This window comes from Watersipora subatra, chromosome 8 (assembly GCF_963576615.1).
Source record: "Watersipora subatra chromosome 8, tzWatSuba1.1, whole genome shotgun sequence".
In the NCBI taxonomy this organism is placed as follows: domain Eukaryota; kingdom Metazoa; phylum Bryozoa; class Gymnolaemata; order Cheilostomatida; family Watersiporidae; genus Watersipora; species Watersipora subatra.
Window position 1 is genome coordinate 62,253,998 of NC_088715.1, and position 21,127 is coordinate 62,275,124.

Below are 21,127 nucleotides of genomic sequence, written 5' to 3' on the forward strand. Positions count from 1 at the left end.
AAACATGCATAGTCATATAGAAACCCAGTCATTATATAATGCAATTGCTTCCTGATAAAAATCATCATCACTAAAAATAGTACCAAAATAGTATGTTAACCTAAGTAACTATAGGTACCTACAATAATACCATGTTAACTTTAGTAACTATAGGTACCTACAATGGCTTTAGTGCTAGCTGTACTACCTGGCATTGCCCGGGGAATAAAAAAGTCTTTGCACAGAAAATTGATTTGTATTTAACATATATAACAACATTTGCCATTCTAACTTTCAAACTACAAATCATGAAAAAGTTTTTGTGTAGTTGAAATAATTTGAAAGCAAAACAACTGAAGGTTTTTAAACTTTGTCAAACACCTTTTAAACTTCCTATCATGAAGAAAATGTTTCGTGCATGTCAAATAAATTACAAAAAATAAAACAACCATGAAAGGGTTTAGATATGAATGTGAAATAATTATGAAGAAATAGCTAAATTAAGTCGGTTTTGCTACGATTACTATAAATGATGATTGGGTAATGATACAATTATTACGAACTGAGAAAACAAAATAAAAATCTTGAATATGTAGAAATGATAATAACAATTCTTGCAAAGAAATGTGTGTCTAAAAAGGTTACTGTTCCACCAGAAGATATCCATCAAAACTTTAAATACGACAATACTATTAACTCTTGATACTGGTACAAATGTAAAAATATGATATCGTACTTTGTCTGTCCAAAAGGAGAGGGAATGTCAAGGCTGTTCTCACGAAGACAATATAATTGTCCGACGATTAACTAGTATATATGCTATATATAATATGTATATAATAATATGTAACACATCAAATATTATATATAATATGTATATAGATTTGATGTGTCAATCAATCTTGGCGACCATTTCAATCTTTTCACCCAAAAAGCTTGTCTGAAACAACATGCACTGGACTGGAATTGTGTTTGAAACAATCTATCTTCAACACAGAATTCTCTACTGCTCTAGCACTAGTGCACAGCCATTAGCCCCATTTGCCTTTAGCTCCACATTTTTTACAAATCAGTCCTTGACATGAGCTTTATTTGCGCTCAAGAAGTGAAGGGTCCACTTCTAGTAGACATTGACGATGTAAATCTGTGCGTATGTACATTTTTAAACTAATGCTTTCATCAGCAAGAGAACTGCTCCACAGGTCATGGTTGCGTCAGCAAAACAACATTATCATACCGATAAGAAAGTCAAAAAATGGATGGAAGATCACAATGTGAGATTATTGAGCTGCTCTGCTTAGTATCCAGATCTTATCCTGATTGAGAATATCTGGTGTGAAATTGGTCAACTGATTACCACCGACAAACCAACAAAAAATAGGAGTATTCGAAGCCCCTAATACTCCTAAAACAACAGTTTACTTCAATGTAGTTTACATGTATACATATGTTCACAAACCATGATAGATTCAGCTAACTTTGTCGATAAATTTGCAAGTAGTGCTATTACACCAAAACCAGGCCGAGAAGCAAATATCAGTCTCTATTTAATAATATTAATGTGTGAAACATCCTTAGCTTCCCATTGATGTGCATATTGCCAGAATTCATCTAATCAACGCTAGACAAATGGAATTAATAACAAATAGTGTGCTTATTTGGTGATCTATAATTATTCACCACTATAAACCATTTGGCTCTACCTTTGTCTATACTATGGAGCTATGGCAAAAGTCAGAGGCAAGCAGATCCGAGGATATGGCATTCAAACAAATTTTTTGATGCAATTTCATAGGTAATTTTGTCGCAAATAAATACTTCATTTGCAGAAAGTACAAGAACTTGTTAATGACTCTCTGCATAGGCATTCAAGCAACATACAAATTCTATATGAAACTAGCTTTTTTAAATACATAATATGAAAATTTATCAAGATAATCATGAAATATAAATGATTAGAGAGGTAACGTTGCGAATGACTGAAGGCATCTACTACTAACAAACAAGAGATCAATGAAAATAGTTAGAAAATTACAGAGACCAAAGATCTTGAATTACAAAATGAGTTTTTTGTGTATACAGCAGGATCTTTGCATAGCAAACATAATTCTTCTGAACGCATGTTAGAAGAGTGATATCTAGACGGCTATCTACCTAAATCTATGATCCCAAAAAAAATACAGTAGAAACTTAATGATCTATAGCAGCCCTCAAAGCTGTGTCCAAATTGATGGCTAAGTTTATTACTGCAATGCCTGTTTTATTAGAAAATCTTTAGTAAAAAAGACATCGCTTATCTGAGTCGAAGTTCTTCATCTGCATCAAATGTTCAAACCTTTGTCTCTGAAATTTAATGACAATAGTCAATAAAATGAGTTTGAATAACTTATTTTGACTACAGCAAAAAATTATTTGATTTAATGTTATAAGCTAAGCGTGTTAAGCAAAATACAGATTTAATACCTGAAATATACCAAATGCGCTAATAGATATAACGGAAGGAAATGAATACTTCAATTGGTATGCACCCATTACTATTACTTGTATTCAGTACAATATATAGCGACAACTGATTAAGGGAAAAGAAGACACCTTTCTTGAAACCTGCCTCACTCTTTAAATGCTTCTGTAACAAATATTTTATCAAACATTCCTAAACCGTTATTGAGGGATTCGGAGATGTCTTGAATTGTGCGGCATTAGATGAGTGATTTGATTGGTTAGATATCATTAATTTGACATCCACATGTGCTTCGATTTCAAATAAAAAAGTAATTTGGACACAGCTCTGCTAACTAAACATAATTAATATGCACTCTCTATAACTACTATGCTCTAAAGTAAAATGCTACATTATCAATATAAAAGTTCTGTTGGGCTAAGTTCAGGTGAAACAATCAAATTAACTTCATTATGTCAAATAGATTCAATTAAATAAAATCAACAAATTTCTGGTCATTTCAAGCATAAGGTTTCTTGGAAATGCATATTTGACCATGACTAGAAAAAATATACGGTTTCGACCAATAATTTCAGGATGTATAAAAATAATTGCATGGTATTGTTCATAAGATGCTAGTATGAGCTCCTAAATGCTTCCACCAACAACAACCATATATTTTAGTGGGACATTCACACAGGCACCAAGAACGACCGCGAAACTAGTAGAAACTTGACCTTCAACGACAAATGGATGAAAAGAATATTCTAATTTATACAAGTCTACATCCTTTTTGAAATAGTGATGCTATTAAAAATGATTTAAGGAGATACCTTAGCAAATTATTCAGTTACGTTCATATAATAAATGAGAAATTCAGCTATAAGTTTTTTGAGCAATTACTTTGAATGAAAGTATGGAAGTCAATCCATTAATCAGCTACTCTAAGAATTGCCATAAAATGACTGTCTGGGAAGGTAATTGTTTTTTGAAGAGTGATGAAACATGTACATGTATATATTTCAGCCAGTTACGAAAAAGCTGGCGCTTCAAGTAACCTGAAATTTGGTGATAATACATAAAAAACCTACTTAACATGGCGTTAAGAAATTGTTGCACCTGAAGATTGCCTAACAAACGTGGAAATAAGAAATGGTACGTTACGAACATCATAAGATGAAAAGCAAACTTAGTGAGGAATAAATGCTGCACTCTTGTAGTACTTGAGTTCCTTGATACTCTCACGGATATCATCTCTTGACCGATGCGTATTGCCCTTCTTAGGCGCATTCTTCACCACCTCTGGCATCCAGCCTTTTATGAGCTCCTTTAGGGTTGAGACATCAACTAGTCGATAGTGGAGATGGTCACTGAAGTCTGGCATGTATTTCATTAGAAACATTTTATCCATATAAATTGAATTTCCTCCCAACACACACTTTCCTGAAATACAGTAAATGCAATAATGTGAGGTGTGACAGTGTAGTGGTAAGCCAACAAAATGAATGAATACAGACAGATTAATACGCAAGAGGGATTGAGACAAGGAAATTTAATACACAAAAGACTAGATACTTCGATAATGTGAAAATACCAAAGTAATGAAAGATCATTAGAAATGAAATGAGGGAAGGTTTACCGTCACTAGTAAAAATGTGTCGTGGCACAGCTGATACCACAGAAATACTTGGCCTGTGTTTTGAAGAACAATGACAGTGTCTAACTAATGCTTACCTTTAGTAGTGTAGAGCTTTACGAAGTCCAAAACTGATTTCTCGGCTTCAGCCTCGCTGACTTTACTTTCCTTCACGGCAGCGGTCAGGCCAGACTCTCCATGTGTTTTAACACACCATGGATCCATGGCATCTAACAAGGAGTCTTCTTGGTGTATGATGATATTTGGACCCTGAGTGAGAAAGAAAACAAAACTACAGGTAGGCCTATTCTCATCGCGCACGAAAACTCAACTGATGAAATGCTTGTAAGCTACGTCAAAACTTATTCAATACCTTGTAATAAAATAATTCTTTAATGTGTGTAAGTAAACAATAGCCAGGCAAATGAAGGTTGATTGCAGAGGAGATCTGGATATGATTAAAAACCAAAAAAAGAAACAATGCCATTATGTCCAAAATCATGCACAGAAACTTTGAAGTGCGTCTGTGACATACAATCTGTCTGTTTTTTATTTCAGGTAACTGGAAACTCTAATTTTAGTCTTCTATCTTAGTAAAAGCTAAAAAGTACATAGAGACTTCCATGGTCTCAACCAGTCATCTGACCCCTGCATATCACTGTTTAAAAGCATTAAGTCAACGAAATTGTACAATGTACAACAATGTGTTGATACAAACTACTAATAAGATTACGACTGAGCAAGTTAAACGTAGTTGGCAAGTCTCAACAGGTACCATTAGGCCGAGGGTTCCCAACCAGGGAGGAAATCTCCCCTAGGGGGGATATTTGAATATACCGTCATACTTCAACTTACGAGCTTAATACATTCCGAGACTGAGCTCGTATGTCAATTTACTCGCAACTTGGTGCAATTTATTTATAAATAGAACAATTAAATATATATTTATTGGTTTCCATACTTTGAAAAATGCAAATAAAACACTCAAAACAAGATATTGTAACAGAAAGAACATGTTGGTTATTGTCCTAACTTACCACTTGCTTTCAAAAAGCAACAAATTCGTTTTTAACTTAACGTAATTAAAACTTCGGCGTTCATAGTTTGAAGTTTCTCACTAGTTAGCTAATTTTTTTCACGACAAGCCGGCCGTTTTAAGATGAACCTATCTAAGGACATTTGCCTTTGTCGCCCTTTCAACATGTTGCGATTAGGACGAACACAGGTGTCATCACAAAGGTTTAATGCACGACCACTAACCAACTTGTCCGAATGTCTATTTTTATAGTTTTGATAGATAGCACTGGCCTTTTCAAATAGCGTCGTCTCAGTTACGCTGTCACCGGCGAATTGTTTATCTTTTATCCAATGCATGAGCGGTCTCTCCATCAGCGGTGGTGAAGATCGCTGCGCCGTTTAGAAACTACGGTTAGTACTTTTGCGAGCTAAATGCCCCGAATATAATCCTTCGGTTTGATAATTGTGGATGCATTTCTGTCATATTGCTGAGCTAGTTCAATCATGCATACACATTTCACATATTTTTCAATAATTTTCCGTTTAATATCAATTGTTATCATTTGCTTTTTCTTTGCATTATTTTTCATTTTACTGGCAAACTTTCGGTCTACGCTAGTGTTGGGCCGGCATTGGGTTATCCGCTCTTACCGATACCGAGGGATTCTCGGTATCCGAGGAAACCAATCACTTTCGGTGTCAGCTAGGTATCCGAGGAAACCAATCATTTTCGGTGTCAGCTAGGTATCCGCGGCCGGTTTGATATTATCGGTCTTTATCCGTAAAAGCCTACAGGTAAATGGATATACGGATATCCGGAGAGATTTTTAAAACGCTTCGTGACGAACATGCTAATCTCAGCACGCATTGGCGAACAAATTCAACAAAAATTTCTACGCTTACTGTATCTACTATTATATTACGTTACATTGATAATGCCACCAGCCTCAAAGGTTTGAGAGTTCTACACAGATGGGAGGACGTATAAAAACTCTAACGGGACTGGACTCTAATTGGACTGCGTATAATTATGTGATTACATTACCTGATTACAATATGTGATAGTAAGATTTTTTAAAACTGTTTCAGTATATTTAACAAAGAGAGCCCATTGCCATTATCTATCTGTTCTTTATTATACATAACGTTTGTATCAATAATTATATTTTTAGTAGAATAAACAATAAAAACATCTATCATGAAAATTATATTTCCATCTTTCTTTTCCTTTTTGGTTTTCTAAAACAAGGAGTTTCTTTGCCGTAACAATATACTGCTGACTAAAGAATGTTTTTTTGCACTGGCTACTTTTTGCACAACGATAAAAATTGTTCGAGACAGTTATGATTTAAAGTTTAAACCATTTAAAGACACACTGATAACCACATACCGAACAATAGTATAGACAATACCGAACTTTCTTAGTTGGCAAAGGATACCGAAGATGGTAAATACCGAGGATACCGGGAAAACCGATAAAAATGTGCAAGGATATCCGATCCGGCACTAAATTAGATACCGGCCCAACACTAGTCTACGCACAGTACTTTTAATTCACATAACTCTGCACTGAAAATCGCGAACAAAAACACGGCACAAAAGTATAACCTGTGCAGTTGAAAAATACAGATTGATGTTGTTGTCATAAAACACCTCCGGCATACGACAACTGACTCACGTGCTCGTATCTCAAACATGGCTCGTATGTTAGTGCTAAAACTTGATTAAAAGCTGGCTTGTATCTCAAGTTTCTCGTACGTTGGAGCACTCGTAAGTTGAAGTATTACTGTACAAGGGGGGAACAGAGAGGTGTCTGATTTGATAAATTTTTAATTTATGTCCTGCAGTGCCCTGCGAGTTTGGGTTTCATCATTTAACATTTTGGTTTTATCTATAACACTAGTTGCCAATAGTGAGCTACTAGTCAGAACCCAGATATATGTGAACACATTCATCCAAATTTTGATTGGATAGTAAGTTAAACTAGTCATAAAACAATTCACTGTCATCCTGAAGGCCATGTTTTGTTGTGTGTTGTACGCGTGGCGAATAAAAATTTATATTATGTTGTTATATGTTTAGATATGTACAATAAAATGGGAGTATAATTTGTATCAGTAGTTTTTAGTCATATGAGTAAAAAGTGCGGGGAGGGGGAATCGATTCATGAAAAGGCAAAAAGAGGGAATTGAATGAAAAAGGTTGGGAACCTCTGTATCAGGCAATGGGAGACTTGACAGTGGCAGCAGAATCTTACCTACCTCTGCAATCTTGGTTAGGTCAGCATTTGTTACAGCTACTGCTATCTCAATTATTCTTTCTTTATTTACATCAAGTCCTGACATCTCAAGATCCAACCAAATGATACGTTTATTCACATTATCTGTTGGATCTTGCGCATCTGTTGACATGATAAAATTGCATAGAGCATTCTTTATTTCATATGGTGGAGAAGGACAGTCAAAGGTTGGCACAGCAATAGTAAAACGGAGCACATTACATCATTACAAGCTCAGTTTCGATGACTCTATAAACCATTAAAAAAGTATCATAGATTTATCAATTTATGATTATAAATTATCGCTCAGTATTTGCGAACTCTGGTGCGTGTGGCAAAGATATGTACAAAGATCTTAATAAACGCATACCTGGACCTCCACAACCAACTAAAGGTTCTAAAGGTTCCATATTCTCCAAACTAGTCATCTTGTTTCCCTTCCTGGCTGTAATCAAATTGAACAAAAAAATTAACTGATTGAAACCGCTGTACAACACAGTTTTATATATGAAATATTTTGAGTTGGTGATTGTGTTCAGGTGGGTTTTAGTTTGCAACCCCATTGCTCTAGTTTTGCTTTAACACTTGCGCTACTGAATATCTAGCTCTGTCCGAATTTATTTTTTTATTCACACAAATGTTGACGTAACGCCACCAATTTTGTGATAACTTGAGAAAGAATGACAAAATTCACTTAATTTAAAAACAGGTTATTGAGAAGATACTTTTTTAAGAAATAAATAAAAATCTTAAATTAATTTCAATAAAAAACGATAAATCTTTTACAAACTTTATACAATGTCAGGGCCATTCCATCAGGTTTCACCAAAGTGTGTGCTGGCCCATCACAGATTGTTTCAAAACTAGTTCCATCTCAAAGAGCATGTCAAGTTAGGTACAAATCAAAGTTTTTAGGTTCCTACGTGGAGACGGTCGCCGGTTACGGCCCTTCAAAGTTGCTAGACAGGGGAGACAACTCAGTTTCTTTTATTTTTCAAGTATTTGAGAGTTCAATATCTTAGAAACCATTTCGATGATGCCATTCATATTTTCAGATTTAATACTCCTACATGTCTTCTACAAGTTTCTAAACTTTACTCACCTCCTAGATGCTGTTGATGAAGGTCAGGGGTCGTCAAAAAAGGTCACCAAAGCATATTCTGAGCTGAAAATACGAAATTGGGCTATTTTTAAACACTCATATTTGAATGATAAAGGTACAAAGGCCAGAAAGTAAATGCTTTTCTATAACTTTTGGTGTCTTTCAACATAACAAAGTATCGATTTGAAAAAAAAATTGCAGATTTGAATGCGCGAAAAAGTCAATTTTCAAGATGGCTGCCGACGCCATCGGGTAAATTGCGTCATCTTTGTTGCTGGATTTCACGATGTTCGCACAAAAAATATGGTGGACAAAACATGCGTCCTGCATAATTCATATGTGCTGATTTCAATTCTAGCATTATCATTCTTGCTTTCCCGCTATAAAATAGTCTAATGCATGAATAACAATTGACTATTTTAAATATTAATATTCAGTTACGCAATATAGTAATCGTATTAAAAATCCAATATGGCTATGTATTTCTATAAAAGCGCTCGTAAACTAACAGTCTCATGTGTTGCTTATTTTATCTCTCCTTTTTGTAATCTGTTTATCCTTGCTGAATCATATATAAATTGATAACATACTTGGTTTGTCAGTCTTTCCTAGATTTCTGGATCAAGTTTGTAGTCACAATGGCGATTGGTTGTCTGTAGAATTACTGGCATGAGCACACGTTGAATAGGAACATACAGTTTATCTGGTCTGATAGGATATTTGAATACAGCTGAAAGACCTTCTGGGTGAAGAAATTGTTTTTGAAGTCCTGCTCGTTGATGTTTATTTCAAGAACTGATTCAACATACCAATCGTTGTCATATTTGTAGGCCAGTATATCACCCAGCTTAACGGTAGTCAGATCTAAATGAACTTGCGGTGACACAGTGTTTGCTCTGGCTGCAACATTTTAACATGAACATGTGTATTGAACTGTGATAGAGACATCGCCACCTGATATCCGATGGCCACTAAATCTAGCAGCACTTATCTCAAAACAATGATGACTCCGCGAACTAGCCACAGGAATGGCACAGTCTCTGATTCTTTCCTCTTGAAGTGTACGATATTTAGCAATGTCCACATTGTCATACCATAAAATCAGTACAGACCTTATATTCTCCATAGCGTAACTATAAAGATCTTTAGGTTTTGAGATGAAGTCAGCAGAAGTGCGTTGCAGACTCATTCTACGGGCCTGATATTTTACAACAGCCGTTATGCCGTCACATACAGACTTGCCATGAGAGGTTGCGAAGTAATGCCATTTGGCAGGAATCCCGAAGTCTAGTGTGTGATGCATCAGGCTGCAGAAGCTCTTATAGGATTTATACTGCCCAGTGCAGCAGTCTGTAAAGTAGTGTACCAAATCAATCTCTGGTATCATCGATCTCAGTCTAGGTATAAATTCTCTCATCATTGTGTATACAGCAAGATGGTCATGCTGCATATGATCACTGATATAACAATAAGATATAAGTAAGAGTACTTTCAGAGGACTTATAATATACCACTATCGGGTGCAGTGTTGCTTGTTGCTTCGTTCTTAGTTCAGGATGCCAATCAATCATTTCATTGGAACAAGCAACACTGCACCCGATAGTGGTATATTATAAGTCCTCTGAAAGTACTCTTACTTATATCTTATTGTTATATCAGTGATCATATGCAGCATGACCATTTTGCTGTATACACAATGATGAGAGAATTTATACCTAGACTGAGATCGATGATACCAGAGATTGGTATGGTACACTACTTTAGAGACTGCTGCACTGGGCAGTATAAATTATATAAGAGCTTCTGCAACCTGATGCATCACACACTAGACTTTGGGATTCCTGCCAAATGGCATTACTTCGCAACCTCTCATGGCAAGTCTGCATGTGACGGCATAAGGGCTGTTGTAAAGTATCAGGCCCGTAGGACGAGTCTGCAACGCACTTCTGCTGACTTCATCACAAAACCTAAAGAACTTTATAGTTACGCCATGGAAAATATAAAGTCTGTACTGATTTTATGGTATGACAATGTGGACATTGCTAAATATCGTACACTTCAAGAGGAAAGAATCAGAGACTGTGCCATTCCTGTGGCTCGTTCGCAGAGTCATCATTGTTTTGAGACAAGTGCTGCTAGATTTATTGGCCGTCGGACATCAGGTGGCGATGTCTCTATCACAGTTCAATACACATGTTCATGTTAAAATGTTGCAGCCAGAGCAAACACTGTGCCACCGCAAGTTCATTTAGATCTGACTACCGTTAAGCTGGGTGATATACTGGCCTACAAATATGACAACGATTGGTATGTTGAATCAGTTCTTGAAATAAACATCAACGAGCAGGACTTCAAAAACAAATTCTTCACCCAGAAGGTCCTTCAGCTGTATTCAAATATCCTATCAGACCAGATAAACTGTATGTTCCTATTCAACGTGTGCTCATGCCAGTGATTCTACAGACAACCAATCGCCACCGTGACTACAAACTTGATCAAGAAATCCAGGAAAGACTGACAAACCAGGTATGTTATCAATTTATATATGATTCAGCAAGGATAAACAGATTACAAAGAGAAGAGATGAAATAAGCAACACATAAGACTGTTAAATTACGAGCTTTTTTCTAGAAATACATAGCCATATTGGATTTTTAATACGATTACTATATTGCGCAACTGAATATTACTATTTAAAATAGTCAATTGCTAATCATGAATTAGACTATTTTATAGCAGGAAAGCAAAAGTGATAATGCCAGAATTGAAATCAGCACATATGAATTATGCAGGACACATGTTTTGTTCACCATATTTTTTGTGCGAACATCATGAAATCCAGCAACAAAGATGACGCAATTTACCCGATGGCGCCGGTAGCCATCTTGAAAACTGACCTTTTGCGCTTTTAAATCTGCAATTTTTTTTCAAATTGATACTTTTTTATTTTGAAAGACACCAAAAGTTATAGAAAAGCATTTACTTTCTGGCCTTTGTACCTTTATCATTCAAGTATGAGTGTTTAAAAATGGCTTAATTTCGTATTTTCAGCTCAGAATATGCTCCGGCGACCTACTTTGACGACCTCTGACCTTCATCAAGAGCATCTAGGATGTGAGTAAAGTTTAGAAACTTGTAGAAGACATGTAGGAGTATTAAATCTGAAAGAACGAATGGCATCATTGAAATGGTTTGTAAGATATTGAACTCTCAAATACTTGAAAAATAAAAGAAACTGAGTTGTCTCCCCTGTCTAGCAACTTTGAAGGGCCGTAACCGGCGACCGTTTCTACGTAGGAACCTAAAGACTTCGATTTGTATCAACCTTGACATGCTCTTTAAGATGGAACTAATTTTGAAACAATCTGTGACGGGCCAGCACACACTTCGGTGAAACCTGATGGAATGGCCGAACATAATCTGGTTTACAACTAAACAATATTTGGTCAGCAATTTCTATCATCATATTATGACTGTCGCCATAATATTCAGTTACTATGACAGTTTGTCATATGAAATACATGCACAAAAAAAAGTCAGAATCACTCGATATAGAGTTAAGTCCTTATGGCTAATAAGGCCACCAGACAAGCTTCTACAGTTGTAAACGATCGCGGTATTCTTTTTTGTTTGTGCTTTTTTCACGATGAAATTTTTTGTTGATAATCAGTGAGGCAATAGTGAGAGGCCTGCTGATAAGTCTGTATCGTTAGCAACAAGCTTGTTTTCATGGAGACCAGATATTATTGGTCTATCTGAAGCGACAGCTGAGTAATTATAAATAAACTAACATACTGTCTTAAAGCCGATGTATCGGCATCCGGCCACAAAGAGAAGGTAACCCGAGTCAATACATAGGCTTTTGGTAGCAAAAGATTTGATGTATTATTCCATGTTAATTACTCGATGATACCTGTAAATTACATCTCAGGGGATACCTGAAAATTACATCTCAGGGATACCTGTAAATTACATCTCAGGGATACCTGTAGATTGCATCTCAGGGATACCGGTAAATATGTCTCAGGGGACACCTGTAAATTACATCTCAGGGATACCTGTAAATTACAGCTCAAGGAATACCTGTAAATTACATCTCAGGGATACCTGTAAATTACATCTTAGGGATACCTGTAAATTACATCTGTGAAATACCTGTGAATTACATCTCAGGGATACTTGCAAATTACAGCTCAAGGAATACCTGTAATTTACATCTCAGGGATAAATGTAAATTACATCTCTGGGATACCTGTAAATTACATCTCAGGGATACCTGTAAATTACATCTCAAGGATACCTGTAAATTTCATCTCAGGGATGCCTGTAAATTACATCTCAGGAATACCTCTAAATCACACTTGGATAGGTATCTGTAAAATGCTCGTTAAAACTTTTTTGTTTTCTCAATTCATTATAAATTAGTAAAAACTGTCCTTTCAATAAATCCTGACTTAAGTGGTTAATTTCCCAGATTCACACGAAGCTACGCCCCAGTATTATTACATGACTAAATTATATCTGTTTAAGAAGAAACAGTTAAACTAAACAATAGTTTTACGTAATGATAAATTTTCACAAGGTTGATTACCAATGAAAAACTACTAATCCTCAAACCATTGACCAATTTTATGGTTGCGAAACACCTTTCAGATTGTACACAAAAAGGCAAATGAGTTATGGTTCATTGACACGTTTGCATGTATTTTATTTCGATAGGTGCTTTTTTGTCTAACCTACACATGTGACAGCTGCAAATAAGCAACCTCTCATCTACACTGTATTAGGATAATGCAACAAATACATTGGATATCCTACTATAACAGTCAATTTCAAATCGCTTCAGCAGTGACAATTCATTTCTCATAATCCTTGCAGTCTTATGCTTTCAAGTTGATATTCCTTTGAACAAGTCATTTCAATGAGCTTTTATACCATCAAAGAAAATCATATGTAAGCAAATTTTTTAGAATCTGTTGGTTGTGAGCTGAAACTAATGTTGGTTTATGAATTTATAAACTGTGAAACGTGTTTTACAAAATTTTCCTTTATAACAGCTCCGTATTCCTGTTAACTTACCATAAAAATGACTATTTAAGAGTTACTTATAGCTAAAAACTTAGCCTGTTAAGCGTTTCAAATTAAAATTATTATGAAAGAAGCAAGAAGACAAAAATTGGGGATCTGCGACAGACTAGATATTACTACTACTAGTTGAAACCTTCAGAGATTTTTTGTTTTTATAAGTTGAAAAATATTTTGCACAAAAACAACCTGATAGAATCAAGAAGTTATTGCAGCCCCATCAAAATCACTTAGTAATACCAAGGTACTACTCACTCCATGTCAACAAAAGTTTGACAACTCAATTATTGTTTCAACTCTTAGCAGTGAATAGATCAAATGAGCCTTATTACCATCTCATTCAACGAAAAGCTGATTAAACCTACTTCTTGCAAACAGTGATTTGACAGGTGCTTTACATAATCCTATTTTGAACAAACAATTAAAATTGCCTCTTATCAACAGGGTGTGTTAGTACTTGGCAACCTACAAATCACTACCTGATAGAAAAAAATTATGAAATACATACAGCATAGGTATCTTGAGGTTACTAAACGTAAAAAATCACACTAGTTAGCCATCCAAAGTGATTACCAAGAGTATATAAACAAATCACAGATACCCGAATGTCTCAATCTTTACGATTTATAGAGATGGATTCGGATCAGGATTTTTTCTGAAAGTTATGGAAGGTCGGAAATGATCTGTAAATCATCATAAATCATTACTTCATGCTGCTTATTAGCTATCGTTTACATTTTATTTAACTTGTCTTTATTACATGATTGTGAAACAACAAAGCTAGATGCAGTAATTTTTGAATATGGGCCACAATCTGTGGCATAACTGTTCTATTATGAGTTTGTATTGGTATAGCTTGAGCAAGTTGGCAAGTGTGTGGGGTTTTTTCCTAATGTCTTTGAAGATTTATTTTTGTGAAGCGCTATACAACTTGCAGCCTTAGAACCTTTTAGTGGCATTGTTCTTATGTTCATTTTGCTGAGTCTGGTAAGCATGTATTTGCATTGCGGCAAAAAAAAACAGGATCAGGTTTGATCGATTCCACCGCATGACGGTGGAATCGATCGAAAGGGAAAAGACAACGTCGGAGCGGACTACATGAGCAAAATAGACTCAGAATCTTAATGCTGGAAATTTGACTATAAATTTCCTCTTGAATGGGGAGTTGTCACAGATTCTGAGTGCTGTATATAGTATCATAAATAAAGTTATAGCATGACAATAGCTATTGCGCAATACGCTGATGAGTCATGATCATAAATTTAGAAGCATTGTTCTATCACTAGATTTTTCTGAATGGATTTTCTGGAAGTTTCTAGAATAATTGTAAGGAGGTATAAATAGCCTGACTGCAGCAGTTCAAAACAATTCAGTTTACAGCGTGCATGTCTACAAGTCAGCAATAAAGGATTATACCATACTCTCACAGCAATCTTCTGCATATTACTTTATAGACATTATATTACTTATACATAGTTAGCCGCAATATTACACCCGGACGTCTTAACTCTTAGCCTTGTGCAGACATCAGGATACAATCACAACACCAGATATCTGGAACCTGTCACATTGCATCACCACTTTGTGACAATGGGTTTTCTCCGTAGAATTAATAACGAAAAGAATATTTTGCAAACAGTCCTGTTTTTCCCTCTTCCAACCTTAGCTGTTCAACTTGAATCAAGTTATGCAAGAGAATCAGGAAAATGAGAAAGCCGTGTGTCACCAAACACCGAGTCATTTGTCTTATCTTTTTCTAACAATGGGTGATAAAATCATAACACAGAAACCTTGATAAGCTTTCTAACATACCACAACGCAGGTCAAAAACTTCTCTTCATCACAACTAAAAGCATTTAATAACATCGCGTGACACTCACCTTAATTTTGCTTAGCCTTCATATGTTGAGCCTACCACATGCTAATTTAGACTTAGATTTGCTTCTATTTTTTCATACAGAGTAGCAGTATCCAATAAATGCTTGTATGCATTATGATTACCATAGTTAAATCCCTGCATACCCTCGCCTCAACTTAAGAATGTTCCACACTATTTTGCTTTATATAAGGAGTACTTATTAATAAGCATCAGAAATTTTAACAAAAAAACATTGCAGTTCTGTTAATCAAAGTGCAAAGGCTTATTGAAATTGAAACAAAAATTATTATAAATATCAATAAAATATAAGCCTATGAGTATAAAACTATAAGCCTATAAGTATATGTATAACTCATTTGATGTGGGTTAGAGTAAACAACGTGGCAAATCTCTATTGCCACATTTGCCTCTGATCCATTTATCCAAGAGAAAGTAACAAGAACCTTTCATTTCATAACAATTATTACATATTTTAATCTTTACATACAATCCTGGCCTTACGGAATAGCCTTTACCTATTGAAGGCAAATTTATTATGGATTCATTTTAGATGACTGGTCTGTGAAACAGGATAAACCAGTGACAGTGTATTATTATGGTTACAGGTTTACTTGCAACAAAAATCATATTACAGTTATTTGGTATCAAAAGATTCACCCTGTCTTACTCTGCTGTGTTGTAGGTGCAAAATATGTGGAAATGTGATTACGAGGTCTTAAGCTTATCGACACTTAGAGATGATTCTTCTTGATATTTTGAAAATTTCTCAATCAGTATATAGACAAGATGTTCAATAGAAGTAAGTTTCTGAAGTGTTGTGCCCTCTATTGCTGTGCCTGTTGGAGACAGACCAGGAACACAGCCTCCACAGTGCCATCTCACACCACGCTCGTTTACTTTGGTGATCATAGCGACTTGCTCTATTCCAATACTTTGACAAGCTCCATGATACCATTTCATGCATGTGTCACAAAATCCCTTTAAATATAATTTGTTTGTTTTTTTGATTAGCTGCTGTGGTACCAAAACATTCTTCACTCTTGCATTGGAAGCATATCCTATCTTTATCGTTCACTTCAGCACTACCGGAGTTTTTTTTAGGAGTACCCCCTCTTAGTATTTCTAGCAGTACCCCCTCTTGTCATAATGTAGTTCCTTTTAAACAAACCGTAATTGTTTGCCTAACAATGAAAATCTAATGTGAACCCAGGTAACAGAACAAATTGTAACAATTGTAACAACAATATTAAATGGTGGAAAAAAAAATGAAAGAAAAGCAAAACATAAAAAATCGCACAGAGAATGAGAAAAACCGAGGCAAAGTGATGAGCGAAAGAAAAAAATCAGAAATAATAGAAAAACGTAGTAGTAGGGGAGAGTGGGGCAATATGCACCGTGGGGCATTATGAATCGCCCCCTTTTTGTAAAAATGCCTAGATTTATTGGAATCATTATAACACATGTTGATCACATGACTGATGCTTACTGGGTAACACTTTTATTTCCTGTCTATCAGCAAAGCACATGTTTAAAAGTGAAAAAAACTAATTTTGGACCTCCAAAGTAAATCTAAAGGCCTCTCTTCACAACAAGGTAGCACTATTAAGGTGAGTGTGTAGTACTCCATATTTTTGCGAGGTATACTTTCTAATGTAAGCTTACATCATTAAACATTTTGTGAGGTATACTTTATAATGCAAGCTTTCATTACAACATTAAACATTTTACTGTTTTTAGCTACATTTTGCACAACAAATGTTTTTTGGCAAGTAGTCATTGTGGGGCAAAATGCACCAGCCAGTGCATATTGCCCCACTATTTCACAGACATTCTTCAGTATTTATATTTATGTAATGACCCCGGATGGGCTGCATGGAACAGTATACACAGTAATTTTTTGTGCATGTAAGAGTATTACCATGGTTAGAGTATATAAGAAAAAGTCCAGCCGAGGAAATTACTGGATGACTTCAAATGTTGGGAAGGCAGTGAATATATATGAAGTGGCCGAGTTGGCAGGCTTTGCCTACAACAAAGCAATGTCAAAAGACAACATTGCAAGTGGCTTTCGAGCTACAGGAATCTTCCTAAAGAATGTTGAAATTTTTTACAAAGGACTGTTTTCTACTATCTATGACACTTCTAGGGCAACACGAGGCAACTCCTCAAGTCCAGACATTCAAATTACCCAAGAAAGCAACCAACAGCACTCCTACCTGAAAAGTCGATCTGGTGCAGCTACAATTTTGACAGCAACACCATCAGCTGAAATAACTCTGGTAATGAAGGCGTCAACATCTGTTGGCACCCTATCATTTTCTCCGGCAAAGAAACCATTATATACCAGGAAGCGCAAGAGAGTGCAAGACTCAGAGTCATCTGATGATGACGCTGAAAACATTGTTTCACTGAATGATGAGTCAGATAGTGAAGGAGATATGGAAGAGTTAACTATGTCTACAACCAAAGTTGATACACCAGTAGAGCCCAATGCCATTGAAAAGGGAAACTATGTCCTTGTGAAGTTTGATGGAAAGCGTTGATCAGTCTGCTTTGTGGGTAAGGTGCTGGAAGTAACTGAGTTTGAGGTTTTCGTAGATTTCTATAGAAAGACTGAAAGGTCAACGCTCAAACTACCAACTAGCAAGGATGAGAAGCTTGTAGAAAAGGAGCAAGTGATACAGGTATTGCCTGATCCTTTCTTCAAAGGCCCTCAAACATCCAGAACACTTGGCACCGTTACCTTTGAATGACTTCGGCACAAAATACAATATCACCTAACTCTGAAAGCCAAAATATCTTCAATAGTTCATATAAAGTTTCTTGTTTAAAGCGTATACAATGTAGTTTTGTGTTTCTGTGAACCAATAAAACAAATTCTCAAACATATTCTACATACAAGAAATTAAATTTGTTATTTAATGCTGACTTACAACTGATTTGAAAGCAGTTCTAAAAAAAGAAGCTGATATTGTCCCATGAGTTTGATGCGGACCGGTATTATCCAGACATTTTACAGCAGTGATGTAATGAAAGAGCATCTCTTATCACCTCATGCATTATAACTTCAGTTGGACATAAAATAAGTGCTCTAGATGGACGTATAAGTAGCTACTGTTTCTTGTTCAAATTACCCCGCCAACGTTGCGTAATGCCTAGGGTTGCCATATGTCCTGTATTTGACAGGATTGTCCTGTTTTTTTTGTCTGTGTCCTGTATTTGACCTTGACTGTCCTGTATTTGCGTTTCAGGTGAGCATTATTTTTTATCTGTAACTATTTTCTATAAATACATGTACATGTAATACATATACAACAATCATTACAGCTGTATTGGCTATTGAGCCAACTGGAATATTATGTAATACATAAACCATCAATGATTGATAGATATATAATATAGGCAATGATATACAGCCCCTCCCATTGGTGGGGAATTTCCTTTTTATCTATTGTGGAGTTGACAGTAGATAGAAAGGAAATTCCCCTCCCTACCCCACAGATTCAGGAAAGTTCTAGTGAATTATGATATTATCAGTCACAGCCCCCAATAAATTTGGTCATTCATCCGTCAGCATATCTGAGGCAAGTTCTTCGACAGCTGAAAATCTTCACAATACTCCGCCAAACAAATCCAAGCGCTGGACAGTATATAGTAAAACATGGGAACAGAAATTTATGTGGATAAAGCCTGTGAGCAGAGATAAATACAAAGTGCGCTGCAGTCTTTGCAACAAAGACTTTTCCATCGCATCAAGAGGAGCAGCGGACCTTAAACAACATGAAGAAACCAAGTACCGTAAGACAAGTGTAAGCTCAACTAAAGATAATCAGCTGTTGTCTACGGTTTTTGCTTCTACAGAAAACTTTCAGCAAAGTCAAGTAACTGCTGCTGAGCTTACCAAAGTATTTCACACAGTGAAACATAGCTTGAGTTATAATTCATTGAACTGTGATATGAATCTTGATAGGATTATGTACTCTGGGAGTGTTGTTGCAAAGCAGATATCTTGTGGAAGAACAAAAGCTGAGGCTATTGTCAAGAATGTGTTGGCACTATACAGTGTAAGTGTAGCTGTGCAAATACTACGATATGGATTGCTGCCATTCAGTATTGCGGGTGGTGCTAGTAATAAAGGGAACTAAAAAATGTTTCCAGTGATGCTGAGATTCTATACACCACATGATGACATTTAATCTGTTATATTGGATTTCTATGAAGACCCTAAAGAAGACTCTATAAGCATAGCTGGTAAAAGCATAGCTAATTCAGGAATCGGAAGCTATTCAGGAATCGCTAGCTAAATTCAACATTGATATGTCGAAGGTGACAGCGTATAGTGTTGACAATGCATCTGTGAACTATGGAGTGCACCATTCTATTTACCATTATCTGAAGGTAGAACAACCGAACTTACTAAAAGCTAATTGTTGTGCTCATCTCGTGCACAATTGCTTATGAATGGACTGAGAGACTCCTTGATAGACAGAATGAAAGAAGTAGAACTTTAAAAAAGCGTAATGGGTCTCATACATGCATACAGCATACAATACAAATAATGCAAATTACAAAATTGTTCTTGTTTTTAAAGCTATTGCCTACCTAGAGATATGGTTTGACTTCACAGAGGACTCTTATTCGTACAAAGCAACTGCAACACATGCTTGACTTGAAGAACGATCTTAATTTAAGCCATGTAGATGAGGACATATTGTACGAAGAGCATAGTGGTATCAGGAGAAATCCCTGGGATAACATCAAGTCCTTAGGCTCCTCAGCTGAGAAGTGGAGTTACATCTTAAATAGCACACCACTATTTAAGGAAACAACTAAGCTTTTATCATATATATTCTCCATACCAACCAGCAATGCCGGTCCTGAGCGTGTATTTTCACTCATGACAGCCAAATGGACAAAAGAAAGAAACAGAGCATCAACTGTACTTGTAAAATCAGAGCTGCAAGTGGCATGCAATATGAAAGTAGACTGGAATGCATTTTATGCTGCTGTATTAAAAGATGATGCATTGCTAAAGAAGTGTAGACAATCAACAAAATATTGTGAGTAAGACTGAAGAGAAGAAGGGACAATGCATACTAAGCAGGGTCTAATATACACTACCTTACAGCATTATATGCATGTATATCATTATTATATAAGTGTCCTGTCATAATATCATGCAATTACCATATAGGTAACTCACGGGTACTCCGAGCGTTGCGATAGGCGACGATGAGAAGAAAAAGAGATTCTTCTTATTTTTTCTCACCTCCGCCTATCGCAACGATTGGAGTACCCGTGATATAACTATATACAAGACACTATACGCTATACACTTTGAAATACAGAACCCACTTCCAGCTACAATATGTCCTGTATTTTTTGTTTATCTGTCTGGCAACCCTAGTAATGCCCCACCTCTACTTTTTTGCAAAATCGAATATGCTATGAAAATTATAAGGAGATGAAGTAAAGGAGTGTGGGCTTTTTGAAATACTTACTAAGATCTATGTTGTGTTATATTTCTTGCCCAATATCATTTAAATTGTTCAAGCCAGAGTGCATTGAAAATACCTGGTGCATATTGCCCCCCTCCCCTACATATAAAAACGAAGAGATTAACAAAAATAATTTACGTAAAAGAAAACAGAAAGGCTTGAACTCCTCATTCTCGCTGAACTCTTGCACCATTTGTATAAAAGATTATATAT

General features: G+C 35.9%; 1 protein-coding gene across 1 annotated transcript; it reads right to left on the reverse strand.

The window, feature by feature from the left end:
- Positions 1-1,738: 1,738 nt before the first annotated feature.
- LOC137401494 (oligoribonuclease-like) lies at positions 1,739-20,938 on the reverse strand. Its single transcript, XM_068087871.1, has 5 exons — positions 20,918-20,938; positions 7,721-7,795; positions 7,334-7,473; positions 4,154-4,325; positions 1,739-3,862 (listed from the first exon to the last, which is right to left on the reverse strand). Exons 2-5 carry the CDS (start codon positions 7,776-7,778, stop codon positions 3,609-3,611), a joined length of 624 nt encoding a protein of 207 aa, XP_067943972.1. The 5' UTR covers positions 7,779-7,795; positions 20,918-20,938; the 3' UTR covers positions 1,739-3,608.
- Between the last annotated feature and the right edge of the window lie 189 nt (positions 20,939-21,127).

Excerpts from the sequence above, each read along its gene's own strand:
- LOC137401494 (XM_068087871.1), bottom strand. The coding sequence starts at position 7,778 with ATGACTAGTTTGGAGAATATGGAACCTTTAGAACCTTTAGTTGGTTGT. Across the intron at positions 7,474-7,720 it reads AGTTGGTTGTGGAGGTCCAG|ATGCGCAAGATCCAACAGAT; the intron begins GTATGCGTTTAT and ends TCATGTCAACAG. Across the intron at positions 3,863-4,153 it reads AAAGCTCTACACTACTAAAG|GAAAGTGTGTGTTGGGAGGA; the intron begins GTAAGCATTAGT and ends ACTGTATTTCAG.